The sequence below is a fragment of the Oncorhynchus mykiss genome, chromosome 12 (genome assembly GCF_013265735.2).
Source record: "Oncorhynchus mykiss isolate Arlee chromosome 12, USDA_OmykA_1.1, whole genome shotgun sequence".
Taxonomy (NCBI): domain Eukaryota; kingdom Metazoa; phylum Chordata; class Actinopteri; order Salmoniformes; family Salmonidae; genus Oncorhynchus; species Oncorhynchus mykiss.
In genome coordinates this window covers 53,136,670-53,159,008 of record NC_048576.1, presented here as the reverse complement: position 1 = coordinate 53,159,008, position 22,339 = coordinate 53,136,670, and the positions used below count along the sequence as shown (strand labels likewise).

Below are 22,339 nucleotides of genomic sequence, written 5' to 3'. Positions count from 1 at the left end.
CCAACATCGGATGAAGCATTTCTGAGGCTATTCAACTCCGACACCGAAGGAGATGACTTCAGTGGTTTCAGTGCACAGGAGGAGGAAAATAGTGACCACTGACTTTCTTGGTAGGCTACTGTTTAATTTTTGTTACAAGCCGTGTTTCGTTAAAGCCTATTTATTTTTGTTAGAAGCCGTGGATCGTTAAAAGCCTATTTATTTTTGTTACAAGCCGTGTTTCGTTTAAAGGCTGTGTAAAGTTCATTTGTTTCAATGTACCGGTAGGCACCTGCGACTTATAGACATGTGCGGCTTATTTATGTACAAAATACATATTTATAAAATAATTCAGTGGGTGCGGTTTATATTCAGGTGCGCTTAATAGTCCAGAAATTACGGTATCTTAAAGTTGCAATATGCATATATCGCTCTGCCATTTCGTGGTTGCTAAAATTCTAATAGTTTGCCTAAATTCAGTTTGTGACAAAACAAGCAAGTATGGTGCAAGTGTGGAAAGTCATTGTACCATGAAAACCACATAAATAATTTTTTAATAACCAAAAATGTATTTGTTAGCCATCGCTCTCTACTAAAAAAGAGGCTGGTGTACAAATCCAAAAGTAAAAGACACAAAAACGAAACTTAAGAACGAGAAGCATAGAAATGGCGCACACAGAACCGATCTACCGCTGCTTAGTGACAGATCTATAACTAACATTTCTGTGAATTTGATCAGGTCGCTCAGAAAGTTACATATTGCCTCTTTAACGTAGCCTACTTTGTTATTCCAAGCTCACTACCACAGTCACTACCAATGTACCAGTCACTACAATCCCTTTTGAAGTCCATTGAACTGTTCTGAATATTTGAAGTGGGCAGCAATGCTATTGTTACCCCTATTGTCATTGTTCATGGCCATCTGAATATTTGTATTTATGTTACTGTAGGTGTATATACACTATAGTTTAACAACCATTTCATTCCCATGAAAGTGCATACGTGAGTGTGTTAATTGTATTCAAAATAATTGAAATTACTATCCATTTGTCAAATTAAAACCTTGAGTTTAAATATAAATATCAGATAGTGAAATTCAATATTTGAGCATGATTTTTTTTATTTCAAGGATAATCTCAACATATTGTATACATTATTCAATTTAACGTTTACTGGTGTAAATGACCAAGTGAAAAATATATTTACCATTTGTAAAAATGCATTTGTAATACTTAGGTGTACTTTAAGCAATAAGATGTTATATCTGTTATTTGTCTTTCTTCCCCCATTTCTATGGTTGATGTCGCTATGGTGAAGGATGGAGAGCACGACAAAACACAGATGGTAAATAAAACCCACCTTTAATAATGCTTCTACTTTATTAATGTCCCTCGATCACTGTACTGGAAATTTGATTTGACCTGATATGCAATATTAAACACCAACAGTCTCTCCTGTGCCCTCCTTTGCATGAATTTGTGATTTGATCATTCATCATCTAATTTGGCTTTAAATCCTGTTTTTATTCCTGCTTGGAATGTGGGTCTATTATCACTTCGCTAGGAGAGTTAATTAAGAAATGTATTTATGCACAAAACCCAATAGCGTCATAACTGCAATGATTCTAATGATTTGTGTGCACTTGATCAAGTTGTCATCCTAAATTTAAAAAAGTCACCAATGCTCTGGATAACATAAAAACAGCCTTACCAGCTCTGCTAGGGTGAGTGAGCTGTTCTCTCATATGTCTAGAAGTACTGTAGCTAGCAAGCTAGACAATGTTAGCCAGTTAGCTTGGGAGCTTGACTGCTGTTGTTAGGTCAGAAGGCTCGGATCAACCCTACTCCACGGCCAGAGCGTTCAGTATGAACGCTCCGAGAGCGAAACGCTCTGAAACGCTCTGAATTTTACGAACGCCCAGGTTGCACTTTGGCACTCCAGATTGAATTTACAAATGCACCCGTAGTATAAACCAGCCTTTAGACTTTGGTTGTTTAGTACATGGCCTCACATGTGAATGCTTATAGAGATGGGTGGGGCTAAGGCTTAAGAGGGTTTGAACAATGCTAAACGGGTATAGACAAAGAGCTAGGTTTACAGTGGGTTTACCAAAACATTAATGGGCCATTTTCTCAAAAGTGAGGTTACAGGCTTATCAACTTTCAAAGCAGAAATACTTTCCCATTGTTCCTCAACTGTAGTAACGTATGATATACAATTTTCTAGCTGCTCTGAGTCACTACTTTTATCCAATGTAAAAAGAAAAACACAATCTCAAATTTTGCCACAGGTCTGCATCCACAGAACAGGGGTGCATCCACCAAACACTTGCTCTGTCTAACCTACATGCACTCACCTGCGCTGTCTAGACTGCCTCATTAATGACTGTTGTTGTTACATTCTCTTGTATAATTCAACAAGTGTGTCAATAGCAGGATACCCTCTAATTAAAAATTAACACGCTTGGCTCTAGAGTACACCTATCTAAACATACTTTACATTGTTTGCGAAACCAGACATACAGTGCATTCGGAAAGTATTTGGACCCGTTGACTTAATACACATTTTGTTGCTTTACAGTCTTATTCTAAAATTGATTCAATTGTTAATTTTCCTCATCAATCTACACACAATACCCCATAATGACGTAGCAAAATGCAAATGTATTAAAAACAAAAAACTATCACATTTACTTAATTATTCAGACCCTTTACTCATTACTTTGATGAAGTACCTTTGGCAGCGATTAGACCCTCAAGTCTTCTTGGGTATGATACCAAAAGCTTGGCACACCTGCATTTGTGGAGTTTCTCCCATTCTTCTCTGCAGATCCTCTCAAGCTCTGTCAGAATGGATGGGGAGCGTTGCTGCACAGCTATTTTCAGGTCTCTCCAGACCTCTCCATGTTAGAAGGGGTTCAAGTCCTGGCTTTGGCTGGGCAACTCAAGGACATTCAGAGACTTGTCCTGAAGCCAATCCTGCGTTGTCTTGGCTGTGTGCTTAAGGTCGTTGTCCTGTTGGAAGGTGAACCTTCACCCCAGTCCTGAGCGCTCTCTGGTAGGTTTTCATCAAGGATCTCTCTGTACTTTGCTCTGTTCATCTTTCCCTTAATCCTGACTAGTCTACCAGTCCCTACCGCTGAAAAACATCCCCGCGGCATTATGCTGCCACAACCATGCTTCACTGTAGGAATGGTGCCAGGTTTCCTCCAGACGTGACGCTTGGCATTCAGGCCAAAGAGTTTAATCTTGGTTTCATCAGACCAGAGAATCTTGTTTCTCATGGTCTGAGAGTCCTTTAGGTGCCTTTTGGAAAACTCCAAGTGGGCTGTCATGAGGAGTGGCTTCTGTCTGGCCACTCTACCATAAAGGCCTGGTTTGGTAGAGTGCTGCAGAGATAGTTGTCCTTTTTCTCCCCGGAGAAACTCTGGAGCGCTGTCAGAGTGCCTATCGGGTTATTGGTCACATCCCTGACTAAGTAAGGCCCTTCTCCCCCGATTGCTCAGTTTGGCCAGGTGGGCAGCTCTAGGAACTGTCTTGGTCTTTCCAAACTTCTTCCATTTAAAAATGATGGGGGCCACTGTGTTCTTGGGGACCTTCAATGCTGTAGACATTTCTTTGGTACCCTCCCCCAGATCTGTGCCTTGACACAATCCAGTCTCTGTGCTCTACGGACAATTCCTTCGACCAAATGGCTTGGTTTTTGCTGTGACATGCACTGTCAACTTTATATAGACAGGTGTGTGCCCTTCCAAATCATGTCCAATCAATTGAATTTACCACAGGTGGACTCAAACCAAGTTGTAGAAACATCAAGGATGATCAATGGAAACAGGATGGACCTGAGCTCAATTTCGAGGCTCATAGCAAATGGTCTGAAGACTTATGTAAATAAGGTATTTCTGTTTTTATTTGTATAAATTAGAAAACATTTCTAGAAACCATTTTTTTTGTGTAGGTTGATGAGGATTTTTATTTTTTATTTAATATATTTTAGAATAAGGTTGTCAGGTAAGAAAATGTGGGAAAAGTTGAGGGGTCTGAATACTTTACGAATGCACTGTATCACTATAATTCGAGTGTCCATTTTCAGAAGTTGTTTTCATTTCCACGCATCTAATTTGTAAACATTTCAACTGTATTAAATTATTACTTTTTTCAGTTCCACAAAAAATTAACAACCATCAAAAAAAGGTTGTTTTTCTTACCTTTCTTGTGATGTAAGTGTGTTATTAGTGACAATACAATATATATATATTTTTAAGGTCAATCATACCAACAAGTGCCTTCAGAAAGTATTCTTACCCCTTGACTTATTCCACATTTTGTTGTTACAGCCTGAATTGAAAATGTATTAAATATGATTTTTTTCACACCCATCTACACACAATAACCCATAATGACAAATCAAAAACATGTTTTTAGAAATGTTAGCACATTTATTGAAATACAGAAGTACATTTATGTAAATATTCACACCCCTGAGTCAATACATGTTAGAATCACCTTTGGCAGTGATTACAGCTGTGAGTCTCTAAGCTTTGCACACCTGGATTTTACAATATTTGCGTTATTTTTTTAGTTCTTCAAGCTATGTCAAGTTGGTTGTTGATCATTGACAGCCAAGCCTTGCCATAGATTTTCAAGACAATGGTCAAAATGGTAACTAGGCCTCTCAGGAACATCCAGTGGCATCTTGGTAATCAACTACAGTGTATATTTGGCCTTGTGTTTAGGTTATTGTCCTGCTGAAGATTCATTTATTTCCCAGTGTCTGTTGGAAAACAGACTGAACCAGGTTTTCCTCTAGGATTTTGCCTGTGCTTAGCTCTATTCTATACCATCTTAACCGCTGTGAAATATATTTTCCATAACCATCTTAGACTTGCTTTGAATAAAAATGGCAGATCTATACCTCACTTTCTATGTGAATTTGGTCAGTTCTCCCAAAATATTACACATTGCAGCTTTAGTCACCATTGGCCTCATGGTGAAATCCCTGAGCGGTTTCCTTCCTCTCCGGCAAATTAGTTTGTAAGGACGCATGTATATTTGTAGTGACTGCGTGTAAAGTGTAATTAATAACTTAATTAATAACACCATGCTCAAAGGGATATTCCATGTCTTTCTTTTTTTTACCCATCTACCAATAGGTTCCCTTTGCTAGTCACTAAAAAACCTCCCTGGTCTTTGTGGTTTAATCTGTGCTTAAAATTCACTGCTCAACTGAGAATTGTATGTGTGGGGTATGGTAGCAAGATTATGTTATAATACTTTAATTGCATCATGGTTGTTTTATTCAACATAATAGAGTATTCTTAACTATTGTGTGTGTGTGTGTGTGTTCTACTGAGGATGGGCCTCTGGGATATAACACTGACAGGAGAGTTGCCATGTCTTTTGGGTGATAAAACCTAAAGAGCATTCCAGAGCATGAGTTAATGTTTCTGTTCTATACCGTACCAGGGAGAGATGGCTCCAGTTTGGAGTCGGAGGGACAGACACTGGTCTCTATACAATGAAAACTGTTGACACAGCAGATACTGTCTGCTATGTATAATAGGTATTTTTCATACAAATCTTAACCTTGTGACCCATTCTATATATCTGTTGTTCATGTAGGTTGAAAGAGGTGTAATCTTGGCTATAATAGACCGTTGTACTTTTGTCTCGCCGCTCTCAACGGATCATCAGAAACGGTGATTCGTCGACCAGCCATCTCTATTGCAAAGCTCTCACTATTAAAGATTTAGTTTAAGTATAACTCTTATGTGACTTCTTAAGAAATGTTTGACTCATGAACTTATTTAGGCTTGCCATAACAAAGGGGTTGAAAACACATTGACTCATTTCAGCCTTTCATTTTTATTAATTAGTACAAAATTGGAAAAACATAATTCAACGTTGACGTTATGGGAGTTTAATCCTTTTTAATTTCATGCTTTTACACAACAAAATGTGGAAAGAGTCGAGGGGTGTTAATACTTTCTGACGGTAAGACATAGCATGATATTGTGTATAAAGGCACCCCTGGGATTCTCGCAGCCGCTCTCTTACTAACAGGACACCCAAGTAATGTTTGGATGGCAATTGCTTCCAACAAGAGTTCCCGTCCCTCTTCCATCTCCCACTATTTCCATTCATCCTGATCATGTTCTTAGTAGGACTGGAGGTAGCCTGGCAAACAGGGCTAGCCTCTCTCCTCCAGCCAAGTCCTCTTCACTAGCCTATAGTATGACGAAGGGATTAGAGAGTGGATGCTTCTGGGATTCAGCTGGCACTGTTTGTTTAGTTTATGGGTGGATTGTTTGCACTGCTGTTTGCAATGGCTGCTGTTCCCATGGCTGCCGTTGTCACTAGTTACCACAGCCACAAATGGCTTAACCCCGCCTATTTCTCTTCTTAAAGGTAGACTCGGCAAAATGACGTTGCCACGGGCAGCACCGGAGATATTGAGAAGAGCGAGATTCAACACTTCGCTCTCACAAAGTCACACACAGTGTCTACGCATGTACACAGGTTCGCTTCACGCTATTCACGGCATGGTAGTCAGGGCACCAAAACAGCTGAGAAGTTGAGCCTCACTCTTCAACGCTCTTACGCTATATATACAAAAGTATGTGTACACCCCTTCAAATTATTATTTTTATTTTTATATTATTTTATTTATTGACTATCCGAAACATACAATATACTTGCAGTGAAGCCGCTCAACAACTACATCATACCAGTCATTCAACAGATTCCCATTCAGAGCGACACACAGAAGCAATGGTCAATGGACAGATCTACCACCAGGACAAAAACGTGAACCCGAACCCTCCAAGATCCCCCCACTGTTCCCCAATAGCTGTCCCTCAACCATTCGAGACCCCTCCCACAGTCGTCCCTCCAAGAAGAAAAAAAAAATATACAATTAATTCCATTCCCCACCCCAAAGAACCCCCCCCAATGCACCAACATCCAATAGAATTAACTAAAAAGAAACAAGGAAAAGACAGAAGAAAACAGCAAATAACAATGCAAAAAATTATAATAAAACAAAATAATACATTTTGAACAAAGGACATCAAGGACAACTAAAATCATAACAACAATGCCAACTGTATATGTTAGTGTGCATGTCTGGCACTATTACATGTATGTGTGTGTTCTTGTATGTGTTTTATTTGAATGAGAGTGTGTGTGTGTATATGCATGTGTACAAACACCTGCATGACATCAGCCTATCTCCCACACAGAAACTCCACTCCGACTTGTCTCCAATTCCACATCCCAACCCTCAGCTTCCCTCAGCCCATCCCATCTATCTCTGCTGGCCACCCACTTCGGGTTTCTACACAACACATATCTTCCAACTATGCTGTGATGTTTAACTTACAATTTCAATCTTTCTAATCGGATAGAATCCACAGATTGCGAATTGAAGATACATACTTTTACTAAGAGTATTAGTATATTAGTAATTGACTGACCCGGTCTTTCCAGATCTCCTAATCCTAAGAGTCCTATTTCTAGGGTCCATTTTAGAACAATGCCACCTCTTCAAATGATTGGATTTGGCTTTTTCAGCAATACACGTTGCTGATAGGTGTACAAAATTCAGCATACAGCCACGCAATCTTCGTAGACAAACATTGGCAGTAGAATAGCCTTACTGAAGAGCTCAGTGACTTTCAACGTGGAACCGTCATAGAATGCCATCTTTCCAACAAGTAAATTTGTCAAATTGCCCCGGTTAACTGTATGTGCTGTTATTGTGAAGTGGAAAGGTCTAGGAGCAACAATGGCTCAGCCACGAAGTGGTAGGCCAGACAAGCTCACAGAACGGGACCGTTGAGTGCTGAAGTGCGTAGTGCATAAAAATCGTCTGTTCTCGGTTGCAACACTCACTAGAGTTCCAAACGTCAGCACAAAAACTGTTCATCTGCAGCATCATGAAATGAGTTTCCATGGCCGTGCAGCCGCACACAAGCCTAAGTTTAACATGTATCGGCTGGAGTGGTGTAAAGCTCGCCACCATTGGACTCTGGAGCAGTGGTAACGCGTTCTCTGGAGTGATGAATCACACCTCACCATCTAGCAGTCCAATGGACAAATCTGAGTTTGGTGGATGCCAGGAGAACGCTACTTGCCCCAATGCATAGTGCCAACTGTAAATAATAATAGTCTGGGGCTGTTTTTCGTGGTTCAGGCTAGGCCCCTTAGTGCCTGTGAAGGGAAATCTTAACGTTACGGCATACAATGTCATTCTAGACGAGTCTGTGCTTCCAAATTTGTGGCAACAGTTTGGGGAAGGCCCTTTCCTGTTTCAGCATGACAATGCCCCTGTGTACAAAGCAAGGTCCATACAGAAACTGTTTGTCGACATCGGTGTATAAGAACTTGACTGGCCTGCACAGAGCCCTGACCTCAACCACATCGAGCACCTTTGAGATTAATTGGAAAGCCGACTGCAAGCCAGGCCTGATTGCCCAACATAAGCGCCCAACCTCACTAATGCTCTTGTGGCTGAATGGAAGCAAGTCCCCACAGCAATTTTCCAACATCTTGTGGAAAGCCTTCCCAGAAGAGTGGCAGCAAAGTGGGGGACCAACTCCATATTAATGCCCTTGATTTTGGAATGAAATGTTTAACGAGCAGGTGTCCACATACTTTTGGTCATGTAGTGTTTGTGAAATTTCCGCATTTCTATGTTTTGTAGTGAAAAAAACAGAGTAAGATGTGATTCCAATTTCATGATCATCATAATTGGTTAAAATCACATGATGCACATCCATGTCATTGGAAACACATACTCTGTTTTTTCTACAAAACATAGAAATGCGCCATTTTCACATATGTTGGTGTCAGGGTGGTGCTGGAGATGATGAATATGAAGTTGAAATATTTTTATATTTCTCTTTAACCACGTGCCTGAACTTAAATTCATAACCAGACATGTTTTTGACGATATAGCCAATTCTTGGGGTATTTGGTATTTTATTAGGATCCCCATTAGCTGTTGCAAAATCAGCAGCTCGCCTTCCTAGGGTCCACATAAAACATGAAACATAATACAGAATGACATAATACAGTACATCAATAGACAAGAACAGCTCAAGGACAGAACCACATACATTTTAAAAAAAGGCAAACAGCCTACATATCAATGCATACATAAAAACTGTCTAGGTCAAATAGGGGAGAGGCGTTGTGCCGTTTTATCTGTATTTTGAAACCAGGTTAGCTGCTTATTTGAGCAATATGAGATAGAAGGAAGTTCCATGCAAAAGGGCTCTATATAATACTGTATGCTTTCTTGAATTTGTTCTGGATTTGGGGACTGTGAACAGAATTTTGACTTAGAGGCTGAGTTAGCACTGCATTACAGTTAGCTGGATTTGACGTTGCAGGTTCCAGGTTGGCATTGTTCTGCAGAGCTTTGGCTGTGTTCCTCTGTAAACATTTTCAACTACCTTTCACTAAATGTGACTACATTATTTTAAAACGTGTTTTAAAAAGATATCACATCAATAGGAAGATTGCCCTGAAGCATTTGGTTTCATTAATAAGTATTCTTTATAATTTAAAAAAATATATATATTATCAGTATATTAATAGATTAACTAGGGTCCTTTTTTTTAAAACGGTGAAATGTTGTAAGGGACCACTGATGAGTTGGTTACGTGTTGCTTATATTATAGTATGACCTCAAGGAATTTGTTAATCTGGCAAAAGATTATGTTCCGCTGACATTATCCAGGCTCTGTCAAACAATCAACCCCCACTCATTTAAAACTACTAATCTGACTTCAGACACATGGTCAACAGCTAAAAACATTACACCCAGAGCATAGGCAGAGTATAAAAAGAATAAGTGAAAATCTCTTCATCCCTGTTTAAAAAAACTTAGGCTACTATTTTGGCTGGCCGTGGAGGGGTGTCAACCACAGAAAGTGAACGAGCTGTCACCTTAAGTGTTGGCTGCTGACTGTTATGTCATGATGCCGGCAGGTTTAGTCAGACAGGTGTTTGGTGTGGTGGCAACCTGTAGTGCTTGGGCTAATCATCTTCAACCCTCTTGCTAGTAATTACCTTATTCCTCCATCGCCAGGACAACACAACTATCTGTGTGCCGGGAGGAATGACTGCATCATAGACAGGATCCGCAGGAAGAACTGTCCGGCGTGCCGCTTCCGCAAGTGTCTCCAAGCAGGGATGAACCTGGAAGGTAAGTGGCACCAACACATTCACATTGATATTGTTCCCATATAAGTGGAAGTGTAGTGTATATACACACTGTTTTATGGCAAGCATAGTTATTCAGCAAAGTTTAATCAGAGGACATTTTCAGAATGTGTTCTCTCTGAAAGGCAGGGCTTTATATGTTTTGTTCCCTATAGAGGTTGTGATTAGGGGTAGGATTTAGTATTGGATTCACATAAATCAGTAGAGGGCCTTGATTCCCAGAGTTTATGTTGACATGAGCTAACCTAATGTATCACCTCTGGCCCAGTGTTTCAAACAAGGGTCAGAGCCAGTGATCAACAACAATCATTCGCTCAGACCCAGTTCCTCTCATGTCCCTGAGCCATAGAAAGATAGAAGGCTCACGTTAGCTCTACTCTGCCACTGTGGATTTCAACAAAAAAATGGTAATGGACAATAGTTCACGTTGATGCACTTCTTGTTATTTATATATGTTCATTAATTCAGTGCATTAAATTGTTAATGATTTAGATGTATGAATCAGAGTGGGCGGAAAAAATACATTGACGTATGCGGGTGCATCAGCAGACAACCAAAACCTGGGGACGTACCAGAAAGGCTCTTAGTTGCCATAGAAACATTTATGGAGGAAATGAAAAAAGGAGGGGGGAAAAATACATAATTTTTGATGGTAACCCTCTCAACCGGAGGCATTCAGCACATATTGTAACAGAAAAGATACATCGATCAAAGTTTTTAAACAAATCCAAAATACATTGTGTTTTTTTTGTGTTGTGCTGCTCTTTTTAAAGACCCATAGAAATACACAAGAAAGTACGTTTCTTCGTTTCAATGAATAAAACCTTGAACTCTGTACCCTTTTGAAGCGTAACACAATGTGGATGACCTACCTTTTTGCACAAACTGTAGCTGAGGTAATCTGATAAAGCATTTTATAGGCTGCATATTTTTGTTATGAATAGGGTATGTGTGGTCTATACACTGTCACCACCTAGGTTAGGTGGGAAATAATAGCTAGCCATAACCCTCTTAAGGTCGATGTCCACGCCCCCGCGGAAATCAAATTAGCATATTAAAACAATCCCCCTGAAAATAAGGAGTTAAATATTTTTGATATTTTTTTTAAATAAATGTTTCCTGATCTTTCTTATATCTCTTAGATATATGACAGACACTCAGAACAAACTTCCTTTAGAATTTTTTGGGACGGATTATCTGTTCCATGTAGTGAATCTGTTATTCAAGGCAAATAGCAGTAAGGGGAAAAGTAATTGTTGAATCAAATTTTTTGGGGATACCTCAAGGAGTCTTACAATTCTATATCAAGTCGCTAAATGATCCTTGGTATGACCTTCTTAAAACAATTTCATATAGCTTAGTAGAACCCCCCCACCACCACCCTCTGGCTTAGACAGGGCTTAGAGTGTTATGGGTTAACAGAGAAAATGACTGATTAGCGCTTTCTTCTCTCTATTCTCTCGCTCTCTCTTCTCGGTCTTTGCAGCAAGGAAAAACAAGAAGCTGATCCGATTTAAAGGTCAGCAGGCCACAACAGAGACAAACGCTCCCGCACCTGATGAAAGGGCCTGCACCCTGATCCCAAAGTCCATGCCCCAGCTGGTGCCCACCATGCTGTCCCTGCTTAAAGCCATTGAACCAGAGGCCATTTACTCTGGCTACGACAGCACCATCCCCGACACCTCCACCCGCCTTATGACCACCCTCAACAGGTTGGGCGGACAGCAGGTCGTTTCAGCTGTCAAGTGGGCCAAGTCCCTACCAGGTAAGACCACCTGGTACACCTCCATTAACACTGACCATAGACAGCAGGGACCATTGTAGCACTAATTTGACTAACCATAATGGGCTAGGCTTGGTCCATTCCGTTTCAACTCAGGTGAATTCAGGAAATTAACTAGGTCTAAATCAAGTCAATCCAGTGACTTTCAAATTAATTATAATATTTTCAATTCATCTCATGATTTTCTATTTTATTGATCATGGAATGGTCGGTCATATAGGGCAGCTTCATCCTCTCACTGAGACACACACACACACACACAAAGTGACAGTTATAATCAGACCAACACCCCGTTTCACTCTCTGCAATTCACATAGTGTATAATGACAGTGACAGTTATGCCTATAATACTGCTGAAGATACAGAGTGTTGTGAACCTGGGCTAAGAAATCAGCCCTAATAGAATGTACAGGATTTCCCCACCCAAGTCTACACCCCACTTGGATTTATTCCCATTTTATTGTGTTACAAAGTGGGATTAAAATGGATTTGTCATTTTTTGTCAATGATCTACAAAAATACACTAATGTCAAAGTGGAATACCATTTGTATCCATCCATCCATTTTTTTTTTAAATTAAATGAAGAATAAAACACTAATAGAACTTGATTAGGTAAGTGTTCACCCCACTGAGTGGCTAAGCAAATATGATCTGAAAAGACTTTCAACACTTCCACTTTTTAAGTGTCAACAGTGAGAGACAATTGAACTGCAATTAAAGGCCACTTTCAGGGCTAACAGACTGCAACCATTTAGTCACATTTGGCGACCCTTTGACTTGGCTGTCCGAGTAAAAGTTTTACTTGGTCGCATCAGTGTGTGCTGCACATTCTACATGGTAACTACATGGCTGCAATACAGTGTATTGGAATTACACTGCCCAATCTTAGTCTCTATGGGGCTCCTGAGTGGCACAGCGGTCTAAGGCACTGCATCTCAGTGCTTGAGGCGTCACTACGATCAGATGTCCGTCCTGTCTCCCTGTAACGCTGTCTTAGGCGTCTCACAGTACGGACATTGCAATTTATTGCCTTGGCCACATCTGCAGTCCTCATGCCTCCTTTCAGCGTGCCTAAGGCACGTCCAAGCAGATGAGCAGGGACCCTGGGCATCTTTCTTTTGGTGTTTTTCAGAGTAACTATGACCTTAATTGCCTACCGTCTATAAGCTGTTAACGACCGTTCCACATGTAACGACCGTTCCACAGGTGCATGTTCATTAATTGTTTATGGTTCATTGAACAAGCATGGGAAACAGTGTTTAAACCCTTTACAATGAAGATCTGTGAAGTTATTTGGATTTTTACGAATTATCTTTGAAAGGCAGGGTCCTGAAAAAGGGACGTAGATTTTTTTTTGCTGAGTTTATATTACTCAAAAGACCAACACTAACAACACTGCAATCCTGAACAATGCTCTGTGTGTTGTCTGTTCGTGCAGGGTTCCGGAACCTTCACCTGGATGATCAGATGACTCTGCTGCAGTGCTCCTGGCTGTTCCTCATGTCATTCGGCCTGGGCTGGCGCTCCTACCAGCAGTGTAACGGGGGTATGCTGTGCTTCGCCCCTGACCTGGTTATTAATGAGTAAGTCCAGAGCATCAGAGACACCTGGGAGGGCTGAACCTGGCTGGGGGCTCTGGAGATGAGAAAGGTAGCCTGGTTGGTGGATGGATTTCTATAGATAGCTAGTTCAAGCAGAGCCTTTCTGGAGGGAGGGAAGGAAAGCTATATTGCTGGAATGAAAAATGTAGGTCTACCAAAAGTCTACACCCCCTTTAACTTTTTTCACCTTTTGTTGCATTACAATGTTAGATTGAAATATATATATATATATATATATATATATATATATATATTACATTTGTCCATTGATCTACACAATACTCCATGTCAAAGTGAAAAGATAATTCTGAATATAAATGAATAAAAATTCAATAACTAAAATATAGTCGTTGCATAAGTATTCACCCCCTTTGATTAGGCCAGCCTAAAATAGTTAAGAAGTAAACATTTGTGTTAACAAATCACATAAGTTATATGGACACACACTGTGTGACATGATTTTTGAATGAATACCCCTTCCTCTTTCCCCCATACATATAACATCTGTAAGTCCCTCAGTCAAGTATTGAATTTCAAGCACAGATTCAACTACAAAGACCAGGGAGCTTTTCGAAAGTCTCATAAAAAAGGTCAGTAATTGGTAGATGGGTAATAATAACAAATCAGACATATAATGTCTTTAGTCATTAAGTTAATAATTCTGCTGTGGATGAAGTATTAAATCATCCAGACACATCAGATGCAGTCGTTTTCCTGAAATGAGCTGCAGGACAGGAAGGAAACTGCTTAGGGATGTTACCATGAGGCCATTGGTGATTTTTAAACCAGCTACAGAGTTCAATGGCCGTGATGGGAGAAAACTGAGGATGGATCAATGACGTAAATTACAGTGTGGAAAAAATACAAATATATAGAAAACAAATATTACAAACAACAAGACACTACAGTAATACTGCAACAACAAACAAAAAAACATATCAAAGGAATACACTTTTTGGCCTAAATGCAAAGCCTTATGTTTAGGGAAAACACAATACATAACTGAGTAACTGCCTCCTCATTTTCAAGTATGGTGGAGGCTGCATCATGGTATGGGTATGCTTGACATCGGCAAAGACTGGGGAGTTTTTCAGGATGAAAAGAAACCAGATGGAGCTAAGCGCAGGCAAAATTCTAAAGGAAAACCTGCTTCAGTTTGCTTTACACCAGACACTGGGAAAGGAATTCACCTTTCAGCAGGATAATAACATTAAACACAAAAGCCAGATCTAGAGTGAAGTTGCTTACCGAGAAGACAGTGAACCTTCCTGAGTGGACAAGTTACAGTTTTGACTTAAATCTGCTTGAAAATCTATGATAAGAATAGAAGATTGCTGTCTAGCCATGAATCCCAACAACTTGACAGCTTGAAGAATTTTGAAAAGAATATTGAGAAAATATTGCACCATACAGGTGTGCAGAGAAAGCTCTTTTCCCAAGAAGACTGCCAAAGGTGTTTCTAACATGTATTGACTCAGGGGGTGAACACTTACCTAATCAAGTTCTATTAGTGTTTTATTCTTCATTTAATTAAAAAAAAAAAGTACAAATGGTATTCCACTTTGACATTAGTGTATTTTTGTAGATCATTGACAAAAAATGACAAATCCATTTTAATCCCACTTTGTAACACAATAAAATGGGTCCGGTAAAAAGTAGACTTGGGTGGGGAAATCCTGTACATTCTATTAGGGCTGATTTCTTAGCACAGGTTCACAACACTCTGTATCTTCAGCTGTATTATAGGCATAACTGTCACTGTCATTATACACTATGTGAATTGCAGAGAGTGAAACGGGGTGTTGGTCTGATTATAACTGTCACTTTGTGTGTGTGTGTGTGTGTCTCAGTGAGAGGATGAAGCTGCCCTATATGACCGACCAGTGTGAGCAGATGCTGAAGATCTCCACTGAGTTTGTGAGGTTGCAGGTGTCCTACGACGAGTACCTGTGTATGAAAGTCCTGCTGCTGCTCAGCACAGGTATAACATATTTACATTTCAAATCTTAAATAACATAAATGAATCCATAGTTTAAAACACTTATTCATTATGGCCGTCCGATGCAGTTTGCTGGAGAAAAGCAGAACACATTTTCCTGACTTCTCAGATGTGTTCAAAAATAAGTGGAGAAAAGAAAAAGAGGAGGGAAACCAGACAAACTGAAGCTTTTGAATGAGCTTTGTACAAATGAGGCCTCAGGTGGGGGAAAAAACTCCCAGCGTGACAAGCCATTACAAAACCATATTTAAGCAGAAGATACTATTTATTGCAACATTGTTGACTGTGGGAAAAAAACGATTTTATGCCTTTCAAATTACTCAAAATGAGTGGTTTTGGAAAGCGCACACACTTAGTGTGTTTTGATTGCTTCCTAAGGAAATGAAAATTACATTTACATGCAGAGCTGTGCTTTTTTTTAAAACCAGTGAGCAATCTTCCTTGATTTTATTTCCAACCAGGACAGAATGTACACGTTTTCAAGTGTTTTATTTTGATTGGCTCATCGATAATGTTATCAACAGAATTCCAACCAGAAAGGTAAAAGAAATACGCCAGGTGACCACTTTTGATCGATGTAGACGTATTGCCTGCTATTATAGACCTACATGCAGTCCTCTCTCCTGTTAGTATTGTAAATAGTAGTGGTGTAACGGACCGGAGTTGATCCATGAACCGCGGATCAATTGCAAAGTTTAACCATCAGTGTGTGAAATACAGTTTTACTGCCGATGCAGAGTTGCAGTGAAAATATAAAGACAGATGCGTGCTGTGTTTTACTCTGAAGCCTGAAGTTGTGTGTACTGTTCACGTGAACAGGGCATGTTGAATCCCAAAGAATCTATCCTGGAAAGTCTCGTTGCAAAAAGCAAAGAAGACAAAAGAGCAGTGACAGACATGGCTAGCGGAGGAGCTGAAGAACTGGAAAAGCCTCCCGCTTCATTTAAGTCTCATGTATGGGAGCATTTTGGCTTCCCCGTCAAATATGGGGGGTGGACAACACCATTACGGTGTATAGGCATAGTGCCACAACAAAGCCGTATGATCATGGAAATACATTGAGCAGGCCACACATTTAAAGCGTCATCACCCTGGTGTGTCAGTGACTGGAGCCAACTCAGCCAAGAGACAATAACTTCTCACCACGGCATTTAAGCAGCCCTTTGCTGCATGATCAGACCAGGTTAATGCCATCACCAAATCTATTGGGATGTTTATCACTGCAGACATGAGGCCATACTCTGTTGTGGAAAACAAAGGGTTTAAAAATATGGTGAAAGTGCTTGAGCCACGCTACGAAATCCCCTCGCTTCAGTATGAAGATTGTGCCCGATCTTTATGAAAAGGAAAATATCAAAATTGGCAAATAATTATCCAGGGCATCCTCTGTTGCCCTCACCACAGACGGGTGGACCTCCAGGGCAACGGAAAGCTACGTGACTGTGACTGCTCACTACACCACAGAGGAGTGGCAGATGCGAAGTCCGGTGCTACAGACACGCCCCCTCCTATGAGAGTCACACAGGCACAAATCTGGCGCAGGTACTGCTAGGAGCAGAGTGGAAGCTAGAGAGGCCCAATAGCAATATCCCAACCACCACAGATAATGCCAAGAACCAAGTAAGTGCAGTGATAGAAGCTGGACTGGTGCCACAGGTAGCTTGCTTTGCACGTGTGATCAATTTAGCATCCCGAAGGGGAATCTCAATGAACCAGATGGACCACCTCCTTGGGAGGATCAGGAAGGTGGTTTATTTTTCCAAGACCAAGCAAGAAATGCTACAGCTACCGACCCACAAGCTCATACACGATGTCACAACAAGATGACATGTTGGAGCGCTATGTTGAGCAGCAGGCAGCTGTATACGCTGCACTGACAGACAACACCCTGAAAAAAAAATGAAGACATCGTCACCTTGTCTGATGATGACGTGAAAGTGGCAGAGGAGGTCCTCCAGGCGCTCAAACCCCTCAAAACGGTTACAACCCTATTGAGCACTGGAACTACAACGTCTGTGTCCATGATCCTACCTCTGAAAACAAGGATTTCATTCACTATTGTTCAAAGGTATCATGCCTCATATTGCACTTTAATTTAACAATTGCGCATTGAATATTTTATTTTAATATTTTATTTAAACATTGAAAAGTTTCTTGCTTTAAGTGTTCTTTAAGTAATAAATGGAAAGCAAAGTTATATTTGTCTCACTTTTTGGTGGTGGGGGGCTGATCCGAAAAATGATCCGATACGTGACTCAAAACCGTGATCCGAACCGTGAGTTTTGTGATCCGTTGCACCATTTGTAAATAGTCATTTGTCAGTTATTCTAGACTGGAGGCATAAAATCCTTCTCTTTCATGTTTGAAAAAATACATCACTAGCTACATCGAAACCAGAAAAGTATACAGGGGAAAGCCAGTTTGTATCTCTCATCTGATAAGACAATTGGAGAGTATTTTACCTTTTACCTCCTGTGTTGTTTTGCATAATCTCCTGTCCATTGAGTGCAGTTTTGCCTGGGCCCAAGTCCAAGATCCCAGAACCCTTCAGTCCAGGGTAGATCCTTCATCTGGCTCTCATCAGGGAAGAATGGGGCCTCATAAAACCCATTGTTACCTGTGGTTTTGCATATTTTCCATATACCTAAGGGTGGTTGTGATGGGACAGAGGGTGGTTTGTATGAGACTGTAGTGGCGAGACGTTAGTGGCAGGATTACGAGCAGTTTTCAGACTGGGAGACTCTCTGGGTAAAAACTGAAAGACTCCTTCCTGGCCTAACCTAACTGAATGTCCGAGTTTCTATTGTGTAAATATTGGTTGACTGAGTGAGATTGCGTCCTTGACATCCGAAACTCTTTATTATGCCTTTTTTTAACGACGGAGACGTGAGGACTATATTGACGTACATTGCCCACTAAAACAAATCATGCACGATGAGTAAAATGTTATGTCTGCTTGAACCCCTCCTTTGCTTGTTCCCCCCCCACAGTACCAAAGGATGGATTGAAGAGCCAGGCTGTGTTTGATGAGATCCGCATGACCTACATCAAGGAGCTGGGGAAGGCCATCGTCAAGCGGGAAGAGAACTCCAGCCAGAACTGGCAGAGGTTCTACCAACTCACTAAGTTACTGGACTCCATGCAGGAGGTGAGTCTGAGCCCACCTGCTCCCACACAACAGCATTCAGCAACACTCAGTAACACTTGCCGACGTTTTCCAGGTAGTTATGGAACCCGGGACTATCCTGGCTTAATAAACACAAAGAAAAATTAAATGAATGAGCGTACATGCATACTCATCACCTCTTCTACTTGTCAGCATACCAATAAATAAACCTGTTTCCTCTTGGTTCGAGTACCTTATATCAGGGAGTCAAGTCTGGAAGAGTGTGACTTGAATACCTGTTAGAGATCCAATATGTATTAAGAGCAAGCAAGACTGTTTTTTTGTGTGTGTGTGTGTATTTGTGAACCTCTTGAGTTAGAGATGAGACCGTTAGAATGTATTACAAGCTTAATTTTCCAGCTATGCTATCAATATCAAAGTTGTTCATCATGGCATCAATGAGTGGTTTGACATAGTGTGTGCTGTACCAAACTGTAGCTACGCACCCTGGCATGTTGCTCTGTTGTTGCCATTGTGCTCTTAGTGAAAGACCTCTAAAAAAAAATACCTGGTTGTTTCCACAGATGGTGGGGGGCCTCCTGCAGATCTGCTTCTACACTTTTGTGAATAAATCCCTTAGTGTGGAGTTCCCTGAGATGCTGGCCGAGATCATCAGCAACCAGATACCAAAATTCAAAGATGGGAGTGTCAAGCCGCTTCTGTTTCATCATGCCTTAAACCATGACACAATGCCTTAAAACCCCAGCCTCCCCTCTCGCCAGCCAGACCCACCTGTTTTCCCTGCAGACGTCCCACCAGGTCCCCTACCAGTACGGATTAATGTAGTGAGAGTGTGCCCTCAAATCGGTTCCCAGAGGACTTGGGTGGATAGAGAATGTGAAAAAGAGAGAGAACAGGAGTGCAAGATTGACACTGACCATGAGTGACATGGCAACAAACTAACTGACCCTTCTGGATGAAACAAGGATTCAACTCTTCTGGAATCGCATTTAGACCGTGAATCCCTTCAAAAGACTTGATCATTGTGAGATTGGAGGAATCAAATTTTAACAACAAAAAGAGAAAGGAATATTTTCTATTGATTTAATGCATGCACAGACCGCTGAAACGTTTACGCAAGAATATCAGAAAAGGGAAAACGTGCCTTTTTTTTTTTAGCTTTACAAGCTTTCCATAGCCATTTTTCTCAAACTGTCAAATGCAAGTATTTTGCATAGGAATTTAATATAAACACCTTTGTATGTATTTGTGTCTGTTCTCTTTCTAAGCAACCATGTTTATTTTCTAAAATGTGTAGTTAAATGATCCCTGCAGTTAAATGATCCCCAGAAGTGAAGTGTACAGTAAATAATAAAACCAACAATATGTTCAATTCCATTCTCTGCAACCTCACAGCAGTTGTTATGCTCAAACATTAGGTTGAATAGAAGGTTCCTGCCCATGTCTGAGCGTATGTCACAGACAATATATCAGGGTTCCCCAAAGTCAGTAATGGGCCCCCCTGGGTCCAAGTTTAGTTTTTTGCCCCAGGAATACACAGCTGGTTCAAATAACCAACTCATCATGAAGCTTTGACTATTCCAATCAGCGGTGTAGTGCAAGAGCAAAAAAACTAAATGTGCACCCAGAGAGGACCCCAGGACCGAGTTTGGGAAACCCAGTAGTATATCATAATCATAAAAAAAGATCAGATCAACTTCATGATAAATCATGTCTTCATGATAAAATCAAGACTCCATCTTAAAACCATCCATGATTTGCGAGTTAAATGAAAATGGCAGCATTGGGCTAGGGAGATGGGATGGGAGTTTGCAGAATTGGCTAATGATCATATGATTGGTGTGTATGTGTGAGTGAGAGAGCGCAGAAAGGAAACGGCCTGAACACGTTTGTTTGTTCATATGATATTAAAACGTATGTATCTATTTTTTATATGATCCGTCAAGCTGAATTTTAGAGAGCATACGCACAGTCACTATTCTCTGGGAGTTGCAAACAAATTGTTAAATTGCCCATGCTTAAAAGAAAAATCCACTCAAGTGATATTTTTTTCATTGGTCTACTGTTGAAACAGTCCAAAAATGTCACCAGTCAAGTTTGTCACCAGTCAAGTTTTCAAGATGTAGGATTTTCAAGAAGCAACGTGTCACTTGCCACATCATCATCATCATGATATTGCATTTTGCATCATCATGATGGTTTAAAAGTCACCTGTATGTATTATTCTAGTGCCAAACTGCAATTTCTCAATTTTTATTCAAAATATGAAATGGATAAACAGCAGAACTGTGTAATTGTTACACAGAATTTATTTAGCGGGGCTTTCACATTAGTTGACATAACATCGTTACAGTGGTTCGCAAAAGTTTTCACCCCCTTGGCATTTTTCCTATTTTGTTGCCATACAACCGGGAATTAAAATAGATTTTGGGGGGGGTTGTATCATTTGATTTACACAACTTGCCTACCACTTTGAAGATCCAAAATATTTTGTATTGTGAAGCAAACAAGAAATACAACAAAAAAACTGAAAACTGAAAAAACACACTTATGCGTGTGCATAACTATTCAACCCCCAAAATCAATACTTTGTAGAGCCACCTTTTGCAGCAATTACAGTCCCCAGTCATACCCCAGTCTCTTGGGGTATGTCTCTCTAAGCTTGGCACATCTAGCCACTGGGATTTTGCCCATTCTTCAAGGCAAAACTGCTATAGCTCCTTCTAGTTGGATGACTTCTGCTGGTTTACAGCAATCTTTAACTCTAACAGCAATCTTTAACTTTAACCAATACCACAGATTCTCAATTAGATTGAGGTCTGGGCTTTGACTAGGCCATTCCAAGAAATGTAAATGTTTTCCATTAAACCACTTGAGTGTTGCTTTAGCAGTATGCTTAGGGTCATTGTCCTGCTGGAAGGTGAACCTCCGTCCCGGTCTCAAATCTCTGAAAGACTGAAACAGGTTTCCTTCAAGAATTTCCCTGTAGGCCTCCCGGGTGGCGCAGTGGTTAAGGGCTGTGCCATCAGAGTCCCTGGGTTCGCGCCCAGGCTCTGTCGTAACCGGCCGCGACCGGGAGGTCTCATCGCGCACCAGCGACTCCTGTGGCGGGCCGGGCGCAGTGCGCGCTAGCCAAGGTTGCCAGGTGCACGGTGTAGCCTCCGACACATTGGTGCGGCTGGCTTCCGGGTTGGATGCGCGCTGTGTTAAGAAGCAGTACGGCTGGTTGGGTTGTGTATCGGAGGACGCATGACATTCAACCTTCGTCTCTCCCGAGCCCGTACGGGAGTTGTAGCAATGAGACAAGATAGTAGCTACTACAACAATTGGATACCACGAAATTGGGGAGAAAAAGGGGTAAAATTAAAATAAAATAAAAAGAATTTCCCTGTATTTAGCGCTATCCATCATTCCTTCAATTCTGAACAATTTCCCAGTCCCTGCTGATGAAAAACATCCCCACAGAATGGTGTTCTCAGGATGATGTGAGGTGTTGGGTTTGCACCAGACATAGCATTTTCCTTGATGGCCAAAAAGCTCAATTTTAGTCTCATCTGACCAGAGTACCTTCTTCCATATGTTTGGGGAGTCTCCCATATGCCTTTTGCGAACACCAAACG

The 22,339-nt window shown here is 40.8% G+C and overlaps 1 protein-coding gene across 5 annotated transcripts in view; it reads left to right on the top strand.

Annotated features, from left to right (window-relative positions):
• The window catches only part of LOC110537769 (glucocorticoid receptor-like), a 92,770-nt gene extending 72,376 nt beyond the window's left edge, over positions 1-20,394 (top strand). For all 5 annotated transcript variants that reach the window (XM_036937779.1, XM_021624143.2, XM_036937781.1 and 2 more), the window contains 7 exons: positions 1,297-1,323; positions 10,075-10,191; positions 11,695-11,973; positions 13,431-13,575; positions 15,444-15,574; positions 18,583-18,740; positions 19,283-20,394. In XM_036937779.1, coding sequence (XP_036793674.1) covers positions 1,297-1,323; positions 10,075-10,191; positions 11,695-11,973; positions 13,431-13,575; positions 15,444-15,574; positions 18,583-18,740; positions 19,283-19,456 — 1,031 coding nt within the window. In that variant the 3' untranslated portion in view covers positions 19,457-20,394. The remainder of the gene's footprint in view (positions 1-1,296; positions 1,324-10,074; positions 10,192-11,694; positions 11,974-13,430; positions 13,576-15,443; positions 15,575-18,582; positions 18,741-19,282) is intronic.
• Positions 20,395-22,339: the final 1,945 nt, after the last annotated feature.